This window comes from Archocentrus centrarchus, chromosome 23 (genome assembly GCF_007364275.1).
Source record: "Archocentrus centrarchus isolate MPI-CPG fArcCen1 chromosome 23, fArcCen1, whole genome shotgun sequence".
NCBI classification, from domain to species: domain Eukaryota; kingdom Metazoa; phylum Chordata; class Actinopteri; order Cichliformes; family Cichlidae; genus Archocentrus; species Archocentrus centrarchus.
Genome location: NC_044368.1, coordinates 4,647,078 through 4,669,821, shown reverse-complemented (window position 1 = coordinate 4,669,821; position 22,744 = coordinate 4,647,078). Strand labels below are relative to the sequence as shown.

The 22,744-nt window shown below is 41.4% G+C and overlaps 3 protein-coding genes across 4 annotated transcripts; 2 read left to right on the top strand and 1 right to left on the bottom strand.

The window, feature by feature from the left end:
- The first annotated feature begins 256 nt into the window (after nucleotides 1-256).
- kin (Kin17 DNA and RNA binding protein) lies at nucleotides 257-4,309 on the top strand. Its single transcript, XM_030720279.1, has 12 exons — nucleotides 257-497; nucleotides 584-678; nucleotides 758-801; nucleotides 896-1,018; nucleotides 2,029-2,213; nucleotides 2,316-2,364; nucleotides 2,447-2,498; nucleotides 2,580-2,709; nucleotides 2,794-2,925; nucleotides 3,025-3,124; nucleotides 3,213-3,313; nucleotides 4,098-4,309. Exons 1-12 carry the CDS (start codon nucleotides 384-386, stop codon nucleotides 4,155-4,157), a joined length of 1,185 nt encoding a protein of 394 aa, XP_030576139.1. The 5' UTR covers nucleotides 257-383; the 3' UTR covers nucleotides 4,158-4,309.
- A 1-nt stretch (nucleotide 4,310) lies between these two features.
- itih2 (inter-alpha-trypsin inhibitor heavy chain 2) lies at nucleotides 4,311-15,386 on the bottom strand. 2 transcript variants are annotated; one of them, XM_030720278.1, is made up of 21 exons: nucleotides 15,150-15,386; nucleotides 14,832-14,864; nucleotides 14,494-14,532; nucleotides 13,433-13,605; nucleotides 13,251-13,355; nucleotides 13,011-13,173; nucleotides 12,833-12,940; nucleotides 11,512-11,640; nucleotides 11,295-11,411; nucleotides 10,968-11,136; nucleotides 10,757-10,882; nucleotides 10,131-10,312; nucleotides 9,700-9,885; nucleotides 9,337-9,476; nucleotides 8,974-9,146; nucleotides 8,638-8,781; nucleotides 8,431-8,544; nucleotides 6,962-7,160; nucleotides 6,708-6,880; nucleotides 4,809-4,920; nucleotides 4,311-4,721 (listed from the first exon to the last, which is right to left on the bottom strand). In XM_030720278.1, the coding sequence occupies exons 1-21, from the start codon at nucleotides 15,243-15,245 to the stop codon at nucleotides 4,574-4,576; spliced, it is 2,829 nt and encodes a 942-aa protein (XP_030576138.1). In that variant the 5' UTR covers nucleotides 15,246-15,386; the 3' UTR covers nucleotides 4,311-4,573. The 2 variants fall into 2 exon arrangements, with proteins under 2 accessions (XP_030576138.1, XP_030576137.1); XM_030720277.1 differs by having other exon boundaries at nucleotides 14,832-14,867; nucleotides 15,150-15,385.
- Nucleotides 15,387-19,631: 4,245 nt separating this feature from the next.
- On the top strand, nucleotides 19,632-22,277 carry ndufa12 (NADH:ubiquinone oxidoreductase subunit A12). Its single transcript, XM_030720410.1, has 4 exons — nucleotides 19,632-19,771; nucleotides 20,126-20,211; nucleotides 21,744-21,831; nucleotides 22,023-22,277. Exons 1-4 carry the CDS (start codon nucleotides 19,683-19,685, stop codon nucleotides 22,201-22,203), a joined length of 444 nt encoding a protein of 147 aa, XP_030576270.1. The 5' UTR covers nucleotides 19,632-19,682; the 3' UTR covers nucleotides 22,204-22,277.
- The last annotated feature ends 467 nt before the right edge of the window (nucleotides 22,278-22,744 follow it).

Sequence of the window (22,744 nt, the reverse complement as noted above, 5' to 3'; positions counted from 1 at the left end):
TACATCTCTCTTCCTTTTTTAGCTCAGGTTTTACACGCCTTTAAATATATTTTTTCTCGCGGCCCAGTTAAATAAACCACAGAAAGTGTGACTAATTGTAATTTTGTTCTGACAATTTATTGACGTGTTTTCCGGAACTTTACAAATTATATACACGAAAATTCCGGAAAATACTACCTTTACGAGGAGCTCGTGCACGCAACAAAGAGTCTCGCGAGGTTTTGCGCTCATTCGTGAGGTTATGACGTAGCAGCACACGCGGAAATTGTTTACTCGGGAAGCGAGCGCTCGTTTGAGCTGCGTTTCGAGTGGAAAATAAATCAGTGTTGTTCCGTTTTTTTAGGATTATATAAAGTGTTTTATATTAACGGTAGCTGGTCGGGATGGGAAAAGCAGATTTTCTTTCCCCCAAGGCGATAAGCAACCGAATAAAGGCCAAAGGTCTCCAGAAGTTGAGATGGTATTGTCAGATGTGTCAGAAACAATGCAGGGATGAGGTGAGATCGTCATTAAATGGGTATTTATTTTGTTTGTTTGTTGTACCTGTTGCTGATTTTTTTAACTGTGTGCTTGTTGCTGACAGAATGGATTCAAGTGTCACTGCATGTCCGAGTCCCACCAGAGGCAGCTCCTGCTGGCCTCCGAGAACCCCATCAAATTCATGGACTACTTCTCAGAGTGAGCTCCGTTATGTTTCTTATATTTATAATTTAATGAAAAGGATCACATGTTCTTATGCTTGTTGTTCTTCTCCTAGTGAGTTCAAAAGCGACTTCATCGAGCTGCTCAGAAGACGATTTGGTGAGATGGGTTTTTCTAGTCATCCAGATGTTTCCGCAGCAGCAGCTGTCTGCAGCCAGCTCTGAGAGTGTGTTTGCTCTTCTCTCGTCCACAGGTACCAAGCGTGTGCACAACAACATCGTCTACAACGAGTACATCAGCAACAGGGAGCACGTCCATATGAACTCCACGCAGTGGGAGACTCTCACCGACTTCACCAAGTGGCTGGGCAGAGAAGGTAATCTGGTGTGAAACACTTCACTTCAGATTGCTCCGTAACTTATGAAGAAAAGATGAAATATAGTCTGTGGAAATGCACTCCAGTTTTTTCTTCTGGAGTAGAATTGTGCCTTGTTATGATCTCAGCCTAGAGGTTTTTGTGACTGGTGTTAAGCAGGCTGTAGGTTAAAGGAACTGGAAGTGGACGGGCATTTGTAGACCGCTTTTCTAGTCTTACTGACCCCTCAAAGCAGTTTAGACTACAAGCCACATTTAACCATTCACTTGTACAGTGCTTTATTCTATAAGAACATATTTTAAATTACAAGTTCGCAAAAAATTATGTTCGACTGGTTGATGGTAGTGAGACCTGCTAGAGAGGAGGAGGCCGAGCTGGAGGTGGCAGATTTGTAGATGTTAAGATTTTTATTGGGAGTGACCAGGAGGAAATGAGCACATCAGAGAGACCGCTCAGGTTGAGCAGTTTAGCGGCAAGGTTAGAGAGGCGAAGCTAAGATGATTGGTATGTGATAGTGGATACGCTGGACAAAGGATGTTGAAGATGGAGCTGCCAGAGGGTGGGTGTGACAGAGGAGGATTCTAGAGACAGAGTGAGATGATCTGCTGTGGTGACCCCTAAAGAAGCAGCTGAAAGAGGAAGATAAGTAATTAGTTTTTATTTGGAGTCTGAATTTTCACATTCAAATACCTTTCATCAAACCACTTGTTTGGATAGTTAAATGTGAAGAAAGTAAATTAACTACACTAGCTTTTCTGTGGGTCAGTAAAAACATGCAAGGGAGCAGTTAAAAGATCTGATATGTTGGCCTGGAGTTGGAGAAAAATGTTATGCTGGACACAGCTTCTTCCTACATTCATGTCCATGGCTTGGGAAATAATAATTGACTCATTTTTAAGGTGTAAAAAATTGAGTAACATGGGGCCGTTGTGTGGATTTTAATTTGACACTTACAAACCAGATGCAGTCACTGCCACGTCAAAGAAATCACATTACTTTTTCATCACCAGGGTTGTGCAAAGTTGACGAGACCCCCAAAGGCTGGTACATCCAGTACATCGACCGCGACCCAGAGACCATCCGCCGCCAAGAGGAGCAGGCGAGGAAGAAGAAGCAGGAGCTTGACGATGAGGAGAGGAGTGCCAGGATGATTGAGGAGCAGGTCCGCAGAGGCCGCGATGGCAAGGACACAGATGTGAGTGCCAACAAGGCAGACCTGAGCTTTATGCTGTACTTTGTTGGTTCAGCTAAAATGTACCTAAAGACTCTTTGTAATCAAGGTGATTTTCTTCTATAGGAAGCTCCAGTCTACACAGAGCTCAAACGTGAGAGCGAGGAAGAAAAAGGTTTGTGTTTTTTCTTATTTTGTCAGTACATGTGAAAGAAATGTTTTTTTCCTACTCACCCTTACCTGCTTCTCTTTTGTAGTTGCTTTCAACCTGGGTGCCTGTTCTTCTGTCGCCGGCCCCTCGAAATCAAGGTACAGAGGGTTCTGTGTAAAATACGTTATTATATACTTAAACCTTTCTGTCTCTAACTGGGTGCTTGTGTCTTCCTTAAGTTCTGTTCTGGGTGCTAGTGCTCTTAAAGCATCATCGTCGTCGTCATCCTCAGTGAAAAGGAAAGACTCCGGTTCAGACTCCAGAGGGGAGAAGAAGAAGAAGAAGTCAGCTTTGGAGGAGATCATAGAGGTTGTGCTTGTAGTTGTTTGCATTTTGTCTTCAGTTAACTACTGTCAGGTTTATTGATCAGGTGTGTGATTCCTTTTTGCTCAGATGGAGAAGAAGAAGCAGCAGCAGCAGCAGCAGTCGGTCAGAACAGATTACTGGCTGCAGCCCAACATCATAGTAAAAGTCATCACCAAAAGACTTGGGGAGAAATACCACAAGAAGAAGGCTGTGATTGTGGTAATGTGTTTTTTTTTTTTAATTTTATTTAATTTGGGTGTAGTGTGTAAAGAATGAAGGCCTGTGGTGCTTACAACTGCAAATCCTTTTAATTCGCAGGAAGTACGAGAGAAATACACTGCAGTCGTGAAAATTATCGACTCTGGAGACAAACTTAAACTGGACCAGAATCACTTAGAGACAGTTATACCTGCACCAGGTAAACCAAATCTTTTCAGCTCTAACCCACAGAAAAAATACAATTTTTATTTGTTTTGGTATCAAACCTGTTCTCAAACTTGCTGCAGGTAAAGAGGTCTTGATCCTGAATGGTCCTTACAGAGATACGGAGGCCGTGCTGGAGGGGATTGACGAAAAAAATTTCAGTGCTACCCTCACACTTAACTCTGTAAGTATTTCTGCTTTTCAGACTTGACTCATTGGAAGTCCCGATCACGTGTAAGACATAGTTTTATTAATATATTTCTGTGGTCAAAAATCTTCACATTACTTTATCACATCGCTAGTCCAGATTCCAGAGATATTCCATAAACAATGAATCTTTGTCTGCAAAGTTAAAACCAGCTTTTGTGAATTAAAATGTGCTTAAATAATTAATGTTTAATGCAGAATTCTCTGTTAATATAAGTTTCTGATGGTATTCAGTGTTTAAAACATTACAAATGGGGTGCCACAGGGTTCTGTCCTAGGCCCACTGCGGTTTATACATAAAGTCATTATTTCCATTAATAGTTAGATATCCATTTGTTTGCTGATGATACTGTTGATTTTAATAAGCCTAAGGCTCCACCTCATTCAGTCTGTCTTTGATATTTTCCAACTAACACTCCTTGAATTCCAACTTACCTGAAATTAAAGCCCTAATGGGGCTTGCTATTTTCTTTTTTTTTTTTTTTTCTACAAATACCTGATATTTGGCTTGACCACAAACTTTCATTTGAAATTCAGGCTAAAAATGTCCACCTCACAAACTGTGCTGCACACTAAAAGCACATGGTGTCATTTTGGCTTGTGGCGCACCTCTTGATTTTTGTGACACCACCATACTGCCCTAACCAGATTATGATAATCCCTATTTTCTGGATTCATATTTTGGGTTTGTTGAAGCTATTTTCCATGTTTTTGCCTGTTCTGCTGTAGCCATTGAAGTGTCTTTTCTTCTTCATCCTCAGGGTCCTCAGAAAGGAACGAGCGTGGACGTCGCTTATGAGGATTTCTCAAAACTGGCCTGAATGAGCAAATCCCCTGTTTAAATCTCAGGTAGCCTTTTGGCTGAAGAACTCTATGTCAGACTTAATTCCCCAAGATTCACCTGTACATATATATATATATACGTATCCCACAATTCACCTACTTGAAGATCCAGAAGAACTTGGAGCAATGCATTCAGTTTGTTTCTTTGTTTTTATTTAGTATTTGAGTTGATTTTAACTTCTCAGATGTATATTTTGTCCAAATAAATGACAAAAATTATTTCTGGTGTCCTGTGGAAAATGAAATTAAGAAATTTAGTTACACTTGTGACATAAGTGGAAAAAGGTTACATGTTGTCTTCCCCTTCCCTCTGACTTCTTTGTAAATTGTAATTTTCTTACTGACCCCGGGGAATTAATAGCAGCACAGGGTACTTTAATGTGCATCTGGCTGCTCAGAACATGTAGAGGAAGCTGTTTAGATCTGGAACAATGTAGTCGGAGTAGTGGCCATCAATGAAGCCCTTCCCACTGTTGTGAATGAACCAGCAGTAGACGTTGGAGCCATGCTTCTTGTCTTGCCTGTAGTCCTTCTGCCAGCCCCTGATGCACACAAAACAAGAATGTACAGTTTTAACAGGAAGGTTGCTTGTTTACATTTGATGAGTTTTTTTATGGATTAAGACAAACCTGGTGACAAGCAGCTTGTTGCCCTTCACCTCTATGGTGCCCTCTTTCTTTAGAGGGTCAGCTCCTTCATGGATGTCATACAAGCTCACCTCAGGCTCTCTAGAAAACTGCCCTGTGGGATCACATTTTAGAAAGGTCATTTAAGAGACTCAGAATGTGGTATGGACAGGCTGGTCTAAGTTTTTCAGAAACTGGGATTTTGCCTCACAACCATCACTTGGTTTACAGAGAACAATTCAAAAGATATCCAGTGAGCAGCAGTTCAGTGGGCAAAAATGTGTTGGTGCCAGAGGTCAGAGGAGAACAATCAGACTGCTTGAGGCAGACAAGAAGGCAGCCGTAACTCTTAACTGCTGGTTGAAACCTTGAAGCAGAAAAGCATCTTGAACTACATCAGCAGAAGACCAGACCAGGAAAAAACTCCTGTCAGCTAAGTGCAGGATAGTGGGGTTACAATTTCATTTCGTGAACATGACAATAAGTCCTCTGTATTCAAATGGCCCCCACAGTCATCAGATCTCAGTCCAACAGAGCACTTTGGGGATGTGGTGGAGCACGAGATTAAAGCGGTTCTGAAGGGAAAAGGGGGTCCAACCCAGTACTAGCAAAGTGTAACCAGTGAGTGTATAGCTATAATTTCACCAGTGTGTTATTTCGTTGAGTCCATGTTTCACTATAATAAAGCTTGAACAGCCATGCGGATCGAAAAGAGAAATTAAGTGGTTGGGATTTCTGATCGGGCTGTGCACATTCAGTTACAGTTATGAAAACTGTCTATAAAATGTGAGGCTGCATCACAATCAAATGCTGCCTTCAGTTTATGGCATATTAACTGTTCCATTGTTTTCCATTATAGAATTCATTTTAAAATCTTGTTGTTTGTTTTTAAAGTGTTGAATGGATTAGCCCCACTATACTTATCAGATCTTTTAAGTTTTACTGTATATGAGAGATCTTTGAGGTCTTCTAATCATCTTTTACTAGATGTCCCGAGAACCAGGTTAAAGCATTGGGGTGATCGGGCCTTTTCAGTGGCCGCACCCCGACTGTGGAACAGCCTTCCTTTAGATTTTTGACTTATTTCTGATCTGAAAATTTTTAAATCTAAACTTAAGACTTATTTGTTTAAACAGGCTTTTAATACCATGTAATGGAACGATCTTGTTTTGTCTTTTGTGATGTAATATTATTGTATATTTAATGTAATGTAAAGTGCTTTGGTCACCTTGTTGGTTGTGTTAAGCACTATATAAATGAATAAATGAATGAATTGTGCTTTAAAGCACAAAACTGAACTGTACTGAGGCCTTGGGGTGTATTTGGCTTCCAAAAAGTTTAAAACAAGATAACAAAGGTACAGCAACTATTGTGCTGCATCCCTTTATAGAAGTACATTTTTGCCCATTTCTAAAAGCTCAAACTCAGTCCCTGACAACTACAGCAGGGTTAGTTCTCATCAAGTCCAGATGGTGGAAAGAGACTTTGGCCAACTTTGGCAAAACCAATTCGGTTGTTAGGCAAAGAACCACAAATACAACTTTGTTTAAAGTTCAACATAAGCATGATGTTTCAAAAGTAGTTACTGTTGGCCTAAAGAATCATGACTATGATTTTTAATTGAGCAGTCCTTATTGCTGGTACTGAACTTAAGTAGTCTTCTTCGTGCTTGTCTCATAAACACTTGAATATTCATATATAATAATTACATCTTCCTCTGTTCCTCTTTTGCATGGGGTTCCTCATGGCTTGTTCCTTGGACACATGCTATTTTCATTATATGTCTCACCTCTGGGCTATTGCTAGCTCCTCCAACAGTATCTCTTAACACTGCCATGCTTTACCAACATTAATGACCAAGTACTGTGAGGTTGTTGTGTGTTTCACACCATCTAGACCTACCTATGAGTCCGTGGACTAGAGGCGAGTACTGGTTGTCATTGGGAATATAAATACCAAGATAGTCAACATTGACTGGATGTTTCTTCCACACACGGTGAAGCAACACCATCACTTGGGTACTATTATTTATAGTGATAATGACATGAGAGTTCTTCATAATGGACATCCTCACCCTGAAACAGAAACACAACAGGTTTAGTCAAAAGGACTTTTGACAGCAAGACAGACACTGCAATTAAAGGTAAGTCAGCTACCCATCCTGTATTATTTCAGCTGTGGACCCCCAGGTAAAGGAGTGGTTGTTTCTGCCATCAGTCATGGTGATGTTGTCAGTGCTGATTGCCACACTGACTCCATCTGGCTGGTAGTAGACAGCGATGGTGCCAAAGTAGGTGTTGAGTTTGCGTTTGTTGACCTTCTTAGAGCTGATTAGCTGCCCGTTCACCGTCACACCTCAAGAACAGGAGACGAGGGTTAATCCACGAACTATCACATCACACTATATTCAGTTAAATTTAGTTTTATTTACAAACTGCCAGGTCACAACAGCAGTTGCATTAAGGCAGGGTAAAGACCCTAGTATTAGAGAGAGAACCTGAACAATCAGCTGGTCCCGTTTCAGCTAGGAGGAAGGAAGAACTCCCTTTCAGCAGAAAGGCCTTTTAGCTAAGCCACACTCAGGTAGGAGCAGCCATCTCCCCATTTATTTGACAGTTCACTAAGCTATGAGCTACAAGTCAAAGTAATACTGAAAGCTTGAAAAGTGGTCGCCACATATTAATTGCATGGGTGAGCATCAGCTTAACTTGAAGAATTAGTAGGGTTATAAAGCTGCAGCAAAGAGATAAGTGATGCATACTGAGCAACTTTATCGCTGATAAGAAATTTCAGAAAGTATTCATAACTTTTTTGGAATGAGTAGGATGAGATGATCAAAACTTCTTTTGTACTTGTCTAGTAAATATGAAGTTAGAGCTAGGAGATGGTTAGTTTAGCTTAGCTTAAGCTGTTTCTAGATATGCACAGGAGCTCTGTAGTGGTGTAGCTCTGTTTATACACCACTCTGTATTTAATCATTAGAGTTTATTAATTTCTGTCTCACTACCACAGTGTGTCCTTTGTCCTCCCTCTCTCCCCTCAGCCCCAAGTGGTTACGGCGGATGACTGCTCCTTCCTGATCCTGGATCTGCCGGAAGTTTCTTCCTGTTAAAAGGGAGTTTTTCTTTCCTGCTGCTCATAGGGGGTCGCTTTGACTTTTGGGTTTTCTCTGTAATTATTGTAGGGTCTTTACCCTACAATATAAAGCACCTTGAAGCAACTTTTCCTAATGAATTTTAACTGCTAGTTTTAATTCTTAGTCATTGCAGTATGCTGTACATTTTGCAAATTGTGGCATTTAGAGCAAAGCAGTGTCTGATGTTGAGGCTGTGAGAGTGTTCTCATGGTTTTCTGGGTCCTCACTTGTGTTGTCTGGTTTCAGAAAACCAAGCTAAAATGCTACACTTCAGGCATAAAAACGGAAGACAACAAACCAACAGACAAGCGCAAGTTGGCTACTTCCATCTTTTCTTTACAGTTTATGGTCTGCAAATATCTTAAAAGTTTGTTTACAGCAGTGAACTGTGGATGTAGTCATGAATAAAAAAACTACATGTAACACCGTTAGCTTGAAGCAGTGAGGGAAAACAAACCACTGAAACATATTTATTTGAACATTTAGTACCTGTTCCGCTGTCAGACAGCAAGTTAAGAATATGTCCAGGTGTGGAGTCAATGTTGAAGCAGATGTCCAGGTTACTTCTGGGCAGGTGGATGATGAAGTGAGGGTCGTTATCCACTGGAAGAGAAGCTCTGACCTGGTTACTCACTGAGTCCTGCAGCTGGAAAGGTATTCATGTTTCTCTGTAAGTGTGTGCACAGACTGTGTTACCTAGGTTAACCTTTGGAGGCAGAGCGTACTCCTCTGGACCCTTTTCAACCTGACTTGGGGGGGGTGTTGTGGTGGCTATCTGGACCCAGGGTGGAGCCTGGTAAACAACTGATACAGGGGTCAGACCACTTGATACTCCTCCTCCTGTGTACATGTAAGAGAATATAACATCATATTTTGCATGTATTTCCTTCATATACCCATTTTGTGTCCTTTCTTTTCTTGTACAGGTGTTTTAATTGCTTTAGGATCCTTTCCCTTCCTCATCGTCTACCTCAACCGTGTAGCATCTGCTTTGTTTAGTGTCAAACAATTATGCTGCCGTTTGCCAGGCACCTGAGCAGCAGCCAAGTTTGGGGTCCTTTGGAGAGTCAGCCAGCAGCCTCTCCGTGGCGTCCTCGCTCTCCACCAACAGAGCGGTGAACGGCGTGACAAACTGATGCTCCACAGCCAGAGTCATGATCCTCTGGGTGATCCTCCTCTTTTTGGCAGCTGTTGTAGCCAGAGACCTGGAGGGGAGTCACACTGCAACTATCAAATACTGAAAATAGCACAAATTTACTGTTTTCTTTACGATATTTATACAGAAAACATGTTTTATTGAGCTGCATTTGATATTTCTGTGTTGAGATCCATTATTTTGTATTTAATTTCTATAATTATGTTTCCTATGTACAAACAAACAAATCAATTTGTCACCTTTCACCGATCAGCTGCTTAATAGTAAGATAAGCCCACATCTGCCGGGCAAAGCCAGTGAAGGAGTGCTGCTGTTTGGCCAGCTCTGTGTCCAGCTCTGTGGTGTCGGCATCAGTCTCCAAAGTGATGTCCAGACGGGCCTGCAGGATAAAGTGTTGCAGGGGATATTGGTAGTATTATTTCCCCCTCTAAACATATAAAATAGCTGCATTTGAATAATACATGAACAGGTAAAAAAAAAATGAACATTAAAATATAATACTTTTATAATATAACCACAGAACCCTGTAGATTTATGGTTTACATATTTACTGAATCGTGATAGAAACACATTAGGTGTATGATTGGGTGTGTTCCACTCACAGCAGATGCCGTGGTGAAGCTGGTCAGCGTGTTGCTGTCAGACTGCAGCACTTTTCCAGCCACCACCAACTCAGAGCCACTGAAAAATTTATCAAAGTGGTTCTGGGTGACATCTGTAACCAAATCCACTGGGAACTGAATGGCGATTCTCCTCAACAGGGGTGAAGAAACCTGGCTGTAAAACGTCTGTGGGCAGAAAAGATGAAGCGGCGATAGCCTACAGTGTGATGGTTAAACATGGCATCATTTTCTGCATCTGACAGGAACCTTGCCACACCAAACTGAGTCCCAGGTAATGGTTGATTGGGCTGGGCAAAAGGAATAGCTTTGGAGAGTGAGAACTGTGTCAGCAGCTACAAAAAGTGTGGGAGCGTGATGGATAAAGAGGAGATGCTTGAGGGGATCTTTTTAATTGCGTTTATTTGTCGTACCCGTAGCTGCTCCGCTGCATCGTGGTTGGCGTAGATCCTTTGAGCCATGCCCCTGTTCTCCATGGCGATACGTTCCAGGAAGTCGTAGTCCACATCGAAGCCGATACCCAGCGAGAAGAGAGAAAACTCCTCCCTCATCACTCGCTTCACGTTCTTCTGGATGGCGCTGAGCTTGATCTCACCTGCAGAAATGTTGGATCAGGTGTTTCCATCCAAAAACTGTTCTTCACTAGGTTTGTACAATAACTACACATTTACTATGAATGAAAAATGCAAAACTATATGCAGTAATGTTGAATAGTTCTTTATATGGTCTTTTGGTCACCAAATATTTAAACCAAACAACCTTCAGGGCTGTGGAATTCTACTATTATTATTTTTTATGTTACTTAGCACTCGTTAATTGTTTGTATGATGCACTCATACAGCCTATGGATGCAGGTTGCTAACACATCTTGCTGATTGTGTGTTAGCTGATAGCAATCCACTTTATGGTTGGCTCCACAAGATCAAGATGGCTAACAAGAATTACTTTTCTCTGGATGGAAAATCGTTGGAGTTTTCTTTGTGACTGCCACTACGTTCAGACGTTATTCAACTCAGCAGAATCAGTCAGTCTGCCTTACCAACAGTGGGGTCTCCATCAGACACCAGAATAATCATGGAGACGGAGCGAGAGTCAATGAGCCCCTGATTGGACGCTCTCACCAGCATCTGAACTGCTCTCAATAGGGCCTCATTGATGTTGGTGCCTGCAGTCAGTAAAATGTGGTCATTAACATAGAAATGATCATTCCAGCAACCCCCTCTGATTATAGGATATTTCTTGTGCCATACCCCCATTGGGTTTAATGCTCTCAATGTATCTCTTGGCATCTCCAGTCTGAATGGAAGAGCCAGGTACCAGCTCCTCACTCCAGCAGCGCACATTGTGGTTAAAATCTATGATGCTGAAGTTGTCATCGATGGTCAGGTCATCCAAAATAGCCTTCATGGCCTGCACTGTCTGTGAGAGAAGCTTGGGCTCAAATGTATTCTGAAAAACCGCCACTAGGCTGCAGTGTTTTTACAGAAAATGGAAGCGCTGTGAAGCGGGAGCAGGAGGAATGTTGCAAAGGCCAAAGTGCACAAAAGTTAACCCATGAGTAAACCGCTATCACTTACTTGCTTCATTTTGACCCCCCACATGGACCCGCTGACATCAATGACAAACACAATGTTTTTTGGAAGAGGGGAGAGGTTGGAAGGAGCAAAGAAATGGACAAAATGTCCATCTGAGACCTGCGGGAAACAGCAGAATATGGAGAACCGGTCATTTCTAAACAACTGTTTCAAAAACAGAACGTTTTTATAGGATACTTGGAGGTTAAGTGTGTGATACCTGCAGCTCCCCAGCATTGCTGTCTCTGTTCACATCATATAACACAGTAATAACGCCCTCAATGGCGCTTTCTGTGCAGTTTTCACACTTCCTCTGTTGCTGTAAGGTGGGCTTGAAGACAACATGAGCCTGAGGACAAGGAGAATGGAAAAAAGGAAGATATTTAAAATCATAAGTCAGATTTTTTTTTTTCCCTGTGTTTATGACTTAATAGGTTGGGAAAAGGGTTTGTCCACATAGTCCTTATATCTTTTTAAATTAATGAATTAGTCTGGTTTTTTGAAACAAGTGAGATTTTTTTTTTTTTTGGTCCAGGATCATATTTCTTGGTTAATTTTATAGCAAACTTTTGACCTCAAAAATATTTCCCATCATTTAATATTTTGTATTTTTATAATACCATAATAATAATATTGGAATGATCGGGCCTTCTGGTTAGGATGCCTCCCTTTGGAGGATTTCCAGGCACAACCAACTGTAAGGAGACCTGGGGTAGACCGAGAACCTGCTGGAGAGATTGTACTTTTCCTTTGGCCTGGGAATCCCAGTTATACAGTAGATTTGATGCCTACTTGTTTTAAACGGGACGTTTTAAAAAAGAAAACAATCTTTGATGTTCAAGTAACACAAAAAGAAAGCAAAAAGACGTTTGCTGAACAAACTGGAGAAAAAATATTCAAAAATTCACAATTCATGAAGACATTCGTCTCCGGCTGGTGCATCTTGGGAAAATCTCGTTGCATCTCATCGTAGTTTTGCACATGAGGGGAAGACATTTAAAGTCACGAGTTGTGATAGTTGTTTTTAATTATGCTGCATTGATTGTGTGAACAGGTGCCAGTTTAGCTCAGTGGGTGAGCAGGTGACCATGTGCCACATGGCCAAGTGCAGCATTCCGGGTTTGAGTCCGATCTGTGGCCCTTTGCTATGTGCCTTCTCTTCCCACTTTCCTGTATACTATCCAATAAAGGCAAAAATACCCAAAATAGATGTGGACTAAACTGACAATTATGACTCTAAAATAACAGTATAATAACTAAACAGCTGATCTTATAGTGTAAAGCTTTATATTCACAGAAGCTACTTTTGCAAATATCAATAAAAGCTGCTGAGTGTGACTTTCTTCAGGCCTTTACTGCAATTCAACAGTAAAACATGTTAATTAACTAATTTAAATAACAGATCTTACCAAATGTGACTGTGTTTCACCTGTGGGTGCTCCTGCAACAATCTGACAACTTCTCAATACTAAAACATTAAACTTGCCGACTTGCACGAGCCTGGGAGAGGTGACGTCTCTGTGGTTGTTTTCTGGTGTTACCTTGTCTTTGGTGGATGTTACTTTCATTAGCTCTGCAAACTGCGCTCCAAAGGTGTTCGCCGCCTGCACCGTGGCGATTCCCTTTGGCTCAAAGATGTAAACATCCGCCTGAAATGACACTGCATTAGAAATTATAGCCAGATGAAGTGCGGATGCACAGTATTTGTGACCTTCTCACCTGGAGCTGCGGCACCAGCCTCCCGGGCTGCAGGTGCAGCGTATGCTCGTAGAAACTCAGCTTCCTGTGCATCATCTCCTGGTCGTGCAGCTCAAATTCAATATGGCTGCCTGAGGGAACATGGACCTCTGTTTTAAAGGTCTCCATGTCCTGGGAATTTGTCCTGTGAAGCAGAAAACAACATTTTGTTTAACTGATAAGCTGCACAAAGGTGTCGAGACCGAGAGGCTGTTGCAGCACCTGATGATGCCTGCTGCCTTGTCCCTCGCTCTGGCCTGGGCGTACAGGTTCCTGGCTACTGTCTTCTCCTTCACTGAGCCCACAAATGTGATCCCATTCACATTCCTGCCAATAAAAATAAAGCTTTGTATTATACTTTCTCTGTTTAACAGATAGCTTGCACTGGGTCAGTGTGGGCTCACATGGTGAAGTTGGTGATGAAAGCTCGTTTGGGGATCTGGACGTTGAAGGCGATGCTCTGGGCTTTGGAGCCCGAATTGACCACAGAGCTCCTGACGGTCGTGTGGGCAAAGCGTGATGTGATGCGGCTCTCCACCTTGTAGCTCCTGACAGTGATGTCATCTCCACGGATGGCCTGCAAAGACAATGAAGGAATATTTGAATGAGGGGATTTGAAGAGGAATCTGACTGTCCAGATATCACCTGTTGAGATTTTAAGTTTCTGGGATATTTTTTTCTGTCATTATGGACTTCCCTTTCATAGAGATGTTTACCTTTTCTGATCAGGAGAACACTTTATTTTTGACTTTGTTTCCTTTTTCAATAAGTAAACCACAAACTCAGAAAATGCGTACACTGGATTTGATCTGATTCCTTTTGGCCATTTTTAAATAACTTGCTCAAAGGCGGGGTGTGTCTAAAGGACTGCCACGGGGAGCCCCTACCCTAAAAACATGATTGCACCTTCATGGAGCTGCTCTACTCCAAGGCTAATATTGTCACAATATCCAGCACAATAAGAGCATAAAAAGCACCACAAGTGGAATGTAACTTAGAAAATGCACTCAAGTACTTTACTGAGTCATAATTTTGATGTACTTTAAAATACTTGTAGGTTTTTTTTTTGTGTTAAGTTACTTTCTGCTTCTACTCAAGCACATTATGTGGGCAAATCTTGTACTTTGTGCTCCACTACATTTATTTTACTAATTACTCGTAAATTAATATAAATGAGCTGCATTTTCAGCATTACAGTGATTAACATAACAATACTGATCAGAAACATTTTTGTCGCTGTTTAAGATAATATAAGGAGATTTTTTTATGATTAACTTTGCTGTTAATTTGGCTTTTTAGGCAGAAAAACATGGACAGAAAAGAGAGACAGAGCAGGACGAGTACTGAACAAAGTCAATAACCTGTCAGTCATGATGATCTCTTCAAATAACAGCGTATTGATTATCAGATAAGGTTAAACTCTGTGACAGTAGAGATTATTCGAACAACAAGCGGAGGGTCATACCTCAAAGTCTTCCTGCTCCTCGCTGGTCAATATCGCTCTCTGAAATACACACAAAAATGATCATACTGTCTTAATGTGCCCTCCGAGGAGCGATTATACATCACAAACGTTATGCATTAAATTTGAGCTCCTCCAGAATTTAAGCCTAGATGAGAACAGCTTTGTTTGCTGGTGTTTTGTTTATTTTTGCAGAGTCAATTTCACAGAATTCCACAGATTGACGAATTCAAGTGTTGCAACATCGGTGAGAAAAGCAAATCCACATTTCAAGCCTCCCTATTATGTGCATGTGTGAAAATACATGAAATAAAAGGCAGCTTTTTGTAAGAAGCTCTCACCCTGTGTCTCTCCCGATGATCCTGTGTGTGTGACTGCTGGAAGAAAGAAAATAACACATCTTTGGAAATGTTTTCTGCAACAATTCAAAGAAAGTGGTATTTATTGTGTAATCTAAAAGGCTGATTTCAGGGGTACATGTGACTCTTGTAATACTTATGAAAAGCATGCAATTCACTTAAAATTACATATGTAAAAATTGTCTTCAAATAAGGCCGAGACTACCAACAGATTTTTACTTAAGCTTAAGCAACAGAATATTCTTTAAATAAAAAATTTTCATAAATATTTTTTTTTCACCATTTTAACCTCCGACTCACCATCTCTTCCTCCCATTCCCCGTCTATCACAAACTCAAAGCAGCAGCCCTGTTGGAGGAGCACGAGCCCCAGAAGCAGCACCTGAAGACACCTCATGTTTCTAGGCCTGTGGGCTCATACGCACATATCCTCACACATAAAAACAAACAACAACAAAAAAGCAGTGGGACAGAGTGAGAGCGAGAGAGTCCTTCTGCAGGGAGCAACAGCTGACCTGGAGACTGAAGGTTAAAATCCACTGAAGTGATCATCTGCGAGCCCCAGTCAATATTTGTTGTGTTTCATGTAACCTACACAGCAGGAGGAAACTTTGAAACTTGACCTGCAGTGTGGGCAGGATAAATAGGACAGATCAGAGTCATTCACAGGTTAAACAGTGCATTTCAGTGCTGAACATTAAGCTGGACGACTGACCAGGAATCATTCTGGGATGTTTGTGGTTGGAAAAGTGGCAGCTGTGTAAAAGGCCTCTAAAACGTACAGACAGAAAAAAATGAACATTTCTGAACTGAACACGGCAAAGATGCAATGTCTCAGTTTGGCCACAAGATGGCACCAAAGGAAACCAAACTGCTGACGCCTTCATGTTAAATTTGTATTAATTTTCAAGAGTACCTGGCTGCAGGCAAGAGGGCGCGGTCATACCTCAACTTTTTTTTTCCTTCAGCTATATACTTTATTGAAATATATTCAACATGCAAAGTTATTAATATACATTTGAACAGAAAAAAAAACAAACATTATCCAGGGGGTTTACAAACAAATGTATCAAATAAGGAGCACAAATTATAGGTTTTAAAAGCTTTCTTATTAGCTGAATCCGAAATACTATTTATGTATTGTTCAGTTTCATTTTGAAAAGCTAAAAAAGAGAGCTTTGAGTGATAAAATTTCCGGAACTCCACAGGAAATTGGTGTTCTATACCGGAAGTCACGTGACCCTTGTGGCGGAAGTGAGTCTTCTTCGTGTGCTTATTCCCCGTGATGTAGCCGGCAGATTAAAAACAATTAAATCCGCCGGCTTTATTTTATTTTTACAGTTCGTTAATTTACATTTTCGGGTCTTTTAACCTCCTTTTATGTTCGTTTCTCAGTAAATTATCAGTAATGACGTTCCTGAGTCACTTTGACCTAGGGCCAGTTTTATTTATGAAAAGTGTCAAAAACCAAAAATTTCCAAGAAACATTATTTGGGTCTGATTATTAATTTCATTACTGACCATTTCAATCAATATTTAGTGCAGTGGTGTTCATTGCCGATCAGTTTAATGAGCGTATACATGATATTAATGTTTTTAATTTTATTTTTTCTATGGAGTGATTTTTTGTGGAGCCAGAACACCAATGTAAGAGATCTGAAGTCGTTTATTAAGACAAAGTAAATCGGCCTGAGACATAGAAATATGTTTGTGTTGCACAGGTCAAAGATTATAATCTCTAGTAACCAGGTGTCTGTCTGTGAAGACTGGCTGGATTTCCATGTAGCATTTTGGGATTTGAAGCTAAACGCTGAAATATTTATGGATGATTTGAGCTGCAGTTTGTTCATCCTCACTCAGTCTGTCAGCAAGGTGCTGTGGTAGGCAGAGAAGGGTGTGAGGGTGGAGCAGGACGTGGATGAGGACAGAGAGACAGTGGTGAGGTGTGTGGTAGTGATGCTACCTCTGACACTGAGGCTTCGAAACACGCTTTGAACTCGATAGGTCAAGTCTTCTGAAGCATTGGGCCGGAGCTTGCTTCGGTTGACATCACTGATGACCTTTGAACCACTTCACTGCTTCATTCAGACTGAATCAGCTGACTGGTTTGATTTCACAGGCGGTGCTTTGAAACTTTGGCACGAATTTTGGACTTTCAATAATAGAACCATCTCATTTTTCCTAAGTGTGGGAATATTTTTGATTTGGTGCCACCGATTAAGGTAAAATAAGTTCAGCGTAGGTGTCCATCCATCCATTTCTTTCCAATTATATTGGAAACTTGTGCAGGTAGGACGAGCATGGAAAAAGAAAAAGTTGATGCTTAAACCACATCAATAGCCCCCAAAGGTTACAGCCAATTAATCTCGCCGATCTCTCAGTCGCCAGGCAAAGGAATCCGGCTCTGATGTCAGAGCATTCTACTATTTTATGATCAACAAAACATGATGACACTAAGTCAGACTTAATTTAAAACATAAAATTATCCATCCACCTTTAAAGGTGAGCTTGAACAACGTCACTGGCCAAAGATGCAATGATCACAACACACCTATTCAGTGGTTATTCAAATATAATACTCATAGCGCCATATAATTCGAGAGCTGTCTTTCTTTCTCCCTTTCTTACCTCCTGGTGACACCACCTTCTTCTGTTCTGTGTGAAAAGATGTTCTCCAAGGCTGGGGAAGGTGTCCTTAAAAAGGGAAACCATTGAAGCCCATCTACTGTGGAAAAAATAATCCTGAATAATAATAATAAAAACGAGGTGCATAAGCCTACATTTCCTGCACACCAAGCACAGTAACAAAGGAAATAACTGTACACCAAAGAGAGGGGGAAACTGATCAATCCCACCTACTGCCTTATTATTACTGAACATCTTCCCTGTCCAGTATGTAATTTAGAATCAAAGAGAAGCCAAACCATTTTCCAAATGTATTTATTTTTTTTATCATTTCATAGATGGATTTACTCAGGCAGATAATTTTTAAATAAGGGATACAAAGAACAAATACATAAAACACAGTTGGATTGCAGGTCATTTGAGGAACTGTCCCAACACACGTTAAGAAGTGTTATTATACACATGGAAGGTGCATCACGTCTGCAGGGCTTCATTTGGCTGTGCAACAACCATTGTGGCCAGCAGATGTCACCCAAGAGTACTGAATGAACCTTCGAGTACCAATTTTTGACACAATGGTTCAAAAAGGTTCAGAGCTTCAGAAAGCCTCGCTTTGCCATCACTACGTGGAAAGCTGCCCTGAATGTTTCCAACTAAACATGAACTCTGACTGAACTCTGACCTTTGAGAGTAACTCAGTGAACCATCTCTGCTGTGGCTGTCTGAGATCTATTGTCTATCGTCGTCATCTATCAGTGAAGCTGATCTTAAATCAGACTATAAATGGTTAAAGCAGAAATATTACAATAGATTTTTTGTAATTCTCAATTAAAAAATGACTTTGCTATTCCAACCACAAATTCCATTTATTAAATGATCATAAACAGCAGCATAAACAGTTTTTATTAAATAAGAACTGACCTGAGGTCAGCTCTGCCCCAGGTTCTGCAGCTGTCTCAGTCTCTAACACACAGGTCGGTCAGTAAACTCAGCTGTTTCTCCACAGTTTTATCTTCACTTTCTGTCTCCTGCAGTTTGTCCGTCTGTTATTTTCCCACAGATGGGGACAACAGCCCCCCCCCCCCCCCCCCCCCCCTTCCCCGTGCAGCTGGGTGAGTATTTGTGATTTTACATTTATTCCTGTTTCTGAGCTTTACTTTATTTGTGTCTTAGGTAGAAAATCTCAACAGCAAAGCTGATATTTTTTGGCTCTGAACATGTCAGCCATAGCATGACAACACTGCCCCCATGTGCTGAAAAATGAGAACAACACTGCACTGTCATGAGATGGACGAAGGATCGCGCGTGTCAGTGTGGAGCATGACGAGTCACTTTAATCAGCCTGACCCACTCAGTCATCATCATAGACAGAATAAAAGTTTGTTATAAAATATTTCTTTTATAATATCTGCTGTCATCACTTACACAACTTGAATCTCCATCAGATGAACCTGAATCCTAATTTCACATTTAATTTATAAAATCTAAAATCTAATTTATAAAATCGTATTTCTCCTGTTTTGGCTTCTCTACACTGGCTACCAGTTCACTGTTTTAAAATTCTTTTATTTGTGTTCAAATGTCTTTATGGTCTAGCTCCATCGTACCTGTCTGAACTAATAACTCCTTATCTCCCAACTCGCTGCCTCAGATCAGCTGATCAGCTGCTACTTGAGGTCCCAAGATCTAAGTTAAAGTTCAGAGGCGATAGAGCTTTTAGCATTTCATTTTTATTCACTGGGTTTTAGTATACATTGAGATCTTATTAATTTTGTAGTTCCTGTTTTATTATTGTTGTTCTTGTTGTCTTTGCTCTTTTCATTGTACAGCACTTTGTTGCAGTTGCTGTTTTTAAAGTGCTTTAAAAATGAATAAAGTAAAGTAAAGTAATTATTCAGCTGCAGCCTGACGGACAAAATGCAGGAGACAGAGAATGAAGATAAAAAATGTGGAGAAACGGCTCAGACTGAGTTTACTGACAGACAGCTGCAGACCCCGGGGGCGGAGCTGGCCTCAGGTCAAGTTTTATTTAATAAAATTTGTTTTCCTTTTTTTTCTTTCTTAAAGCTTTAAAAAGAAGCATATTCTAGAGCAGGGATGGGAAATCAAATAGAGTTCAGAGAGAAGATGGAACTAAGTTCCGAGCCTTGTTTGCGTCCGACCGACCGACCGACCGACTGGTCCGTCCCGTTAATCCTTCCGTCTAAAGATGGCGGAGTATGCGAACCTTGTCCGAAGGGCTTTGGGGCAATTAGGAGGTCATGGAGGAGTTCGGGGTTTTTTACTCCAGCTGTTCAGGTCAGTTTAACGAGACGCGTGTGCTGCCCGTGTTCAGCCGTGAAACATGTTAAATACGGCAGGAAAAGAGCGTGTGTGGAGCTAGCTGAGGTTTAGCATGCTGTGAAGGACTCCGGATCAGCTGCAGTTCAGAACAAGGTGTAAAATCCATCAAACTGCTTTAGGAAACATCCTAATCAGTCCAGTAAGTGTGACTGAAAAGCTGTTAAAACTTGGGGACTTTAAATGTGATTTGGTCCCACAGAAGAGTTCGCGTTTGATGATATTTGATGATATGATGTGTTTGTGTATTTAGTCCACACTGACCTGCAGGTTTGGGGGGAATTAACTCGAGTCTTCCTGTTTCATTGGCAGAGTGAATGATGTGAAAACGGGCGCACTGGTTGGTGTGGATAAATACGGGAATAAGTATTATGAGGACAAGAAGCACTACTTCTTTGGTAAGTGGACTTCATGTCAGATCTCTAAAACACTGTAAACCACAAAACTATTACTGCTCAGCATCCACGGATCTTCTGTTATCTGGCTTCACTTCTCATAACTTCAGTAATCAGAATGAGCAGTCACACAAAGGTGGGTGTCAACGAGTTTTGAGCCTTTTTTATGCTTGAATGATTCATAAGTCAGGTACAAGGAATGTGACTACACGTCCTTAAAGACTGTGATTACCGCCTAGGCTTCAGAAGTGCTTTCCAGTTGCATACATAGGCTTTGTCACTCAATTAACAAGCAGGAGCAGCATTTTGTGGTTAGCATTAGCCTGGTTAGAACCCTGGGACTGGACTGCAATTTCCCCATTGTGGGATCAATAAAGTATCATTCATTCATTCAAAATTTGTGAAAAAGAAGCCAAAGTCCAATGATGAGCTTTTAAAAGGCCTTTAGAGAGCTTGGAGAACTACAGCTCTAGATCACTTAAAAAAAATGATATGGAGGTCTGGCTCCTTGGGAGCAAAATACAAAGAAATAAGGGGTTGGCTTGACACTTTTGCGCAGTAAAAACCAGTCTGGGCAGCCAGAGCCAGTCGAAGTGTTTGAGGCATCTGCTGCTGAGAGGAGACCCCAGAGCAGACCTGGGTCATGCTGGAGAGATTGTGCCTCTGGGCTGGTTTGGGAACACTTCAGTGTCTACCCCTGGAAGAGTTGGATGAGGTGGTTGGGGAGAAAAAGTTCTGGGTATCTCTGGGTGCTTAGACTGCTGCCCTTGTAATGTGGGCAATATATGGATGGAAGATGAAGTCTGAGGCCAGGAAGGAAAGCTGACCAGAGTGCAGACTGTGTGAGCTAACAGACCTATCAGTACCACAGCTAAGATTACTGTATATTCCATTAAGTTAATGATTAGATGTTAGTGGCTCTGTTGTGTAGTGGTTAACACATTTTCGTTACACGCAAAAAAATCCCAGGTTCGATTCCAGTGGGAGACACCCAGCCTCACAAGCTAGTGTGCTCTAAGCCTGGATAAATGGGAGGCTTGCATCAGATGTCTTCTGGGTATAATGATGCCGTTCTCTCTGGAAAATGGCATCATTATTCCTCCAAAGGCAGGGGTTTTATACCTTATTTCTGGAGCAGGTGAGGTCTTCTGCATCAGTCACAATGGTAATGATGATGAAGAAGAGAAGAAGTTAATCACCTTGGTAACACTGAATACTCAGGGTTAAACCTGAAGTTAACCTCAGTAACCCCCTAATCCTGCCCCATAGCAGAGGGTTTAGGTCACTGGTGACTTATCTATGGTTAGGATGAAGGGTTTGAGTTCTGTTAAAGACAGCTGTTTTTAACAGAAAAACTGTAAAGCCTAAATAAATTAGGCTTCAGCTGAATTGTACCTTCTGAAAGGCCCTAGATGGGTCTCCAGTGACCTGGTGGATGTTGACAGGTTAGAAGTTCGGACATGCATTTAATGCTCTTTGAAAGAAAATCTTTAATTTGTGTTTTGTTAAACACACTCTTGTCTTTGTGTGATCAGGACGTCACCGCTGGGTGATCTACACCACAGAGATGAATGGGAAGAGGACCCTGTGGGAGGTGGACGGCAGCATGGTGCCAGCTGAATGGTGTGGCTTTTATAATGGATTCAATTATGGATGAGAATCAGTTAAAAGGCTGTTTAAAATTTCATAAAAACCAAGAATGAACAGTCTTAATTTTAGAAGGTGTATATAAATGTCCTTTAATCCAAATTAAATTTAGTATAAATTAAAAGCTGCTGTTATTTAAGCCTCCCTCGCTCCTCATTTCCACTCAGGCATCGTTGGCTGCACTGTATGACCGAGGACCCCCCCACCACACATCCTCCGGAGCCCAAGAAGTTCCTGGCTGAGATCCACCAGTTCAATGTGAGCGGCACCTCAGAGCAGTACGTGCCATACTCCACCACCCGCAAGAAGATCCACGAGTGGGTTCCCCCCAAAGCCGGAGCTCAGTGAGCTCTTCGTTTTTCATCCTGTAAATTATGGTTCCTTCCCTGTATCCATGTCGGAAATAAAACCTCTATACAGATGTTTGTGGAGGGAGGTGCAGTCCTTACGTGAAATGTTTTGACTCGAAAGGCTAGACATCAAACATCTCCAAGGCAGTTTCTTTGAAACATCATGTAAGTGGTGAAATGGTTCTGTTCTAATGATTTTCTGCCTAAAGCAGTGCTTCTCAAATAGTGAGGCGCGGTGCGGTACCGGGGGCCACGTCTGACTCCGGGGAACATGCTTTTTTTTGCCATACTATAATAAATTGTAATTGCACATCCACAACAGTAGGTGGCAGTGGCGCCCTCATTGTCAGTGTCCGCAGTAAGTAATAGCGCTATGGGAGAGCGGGTTCCGCTGCGATTATTTATAGTCGCGCCGGAGAGTGTGGGGGGTGCGAAAGGTTTTCTTCTTCCTGGGGGGGGGGGGGGGGGGGGATAAAAGAAAGTAATTGAGAAGCACTGGCCTAAAGGAATGTTAAAAATATGGAGTCTGACATATAAAG

Bases quoted from the DNA above. Each gene is read 5' to 3' on its own strand.
- ndufa12 (XM_030720410.1), top strand. From the start codon at position 19,683: ATGGCGGAGTATGCGAACCTTGTCCGAAGGGCTTTGGGGCAATTAGGA. The intron at 20,212-21,743 runs GTAAGTGGACTT...TTGTGTGATCAG, and splicing joins CAAGAAGCACTACTTCTTTG to GACGTCACCGCTGGGTGATC. The intron at 21,832-22,022 runs GTGTGGCTTTTA...ATTTCCACTCAG, and splicing joins AGCATGGTGCCAGCTGAATG to GCATCGTTGGCTGCACTGTA.
- itih2 (XM_030720277.1), bottom strand. From the start codon at position 15,245: ATGAGGTGTCTTCAGGTGCTGCTTCTGGGGCTCGTGCTCCTCCAACAG. The intron at 10,883-10,967 runs GTATGGCACAAG...TACTGACTGCAG, and splicing joins GAGCATTAAACCCAATGGGG to GCACCAACATCAATGAGGCC. The intron at 9,147-9,336 runs GTGACAAATTGA...ACTCCCCTCCAG, and splicing joins AAGCAGCTGATCGGTGAAAG to GTCTCTGGCTACAACAGCTG.
- kin (XM_030720279.1), top strand. From the start codon at position 384: ATGGGAAAAGCAGATTTTCTTTCCCCCAAGGCGATAAGCAACCGAATA. The intron at 498-583 runs GTGAGATCGTCA...TGTTGCTGACAG, and splicing joins AGAAACAATGCAGGGATGAG to AATGGATTCAAGTGTCACTG. The intron at 3,125-3,212 runs GTAAACCAAATC...AACTTGCTGCAG, and splicing joins GACAGTTATACCTGCACCAG to GTAAAGAGGTCTTGATCCTG.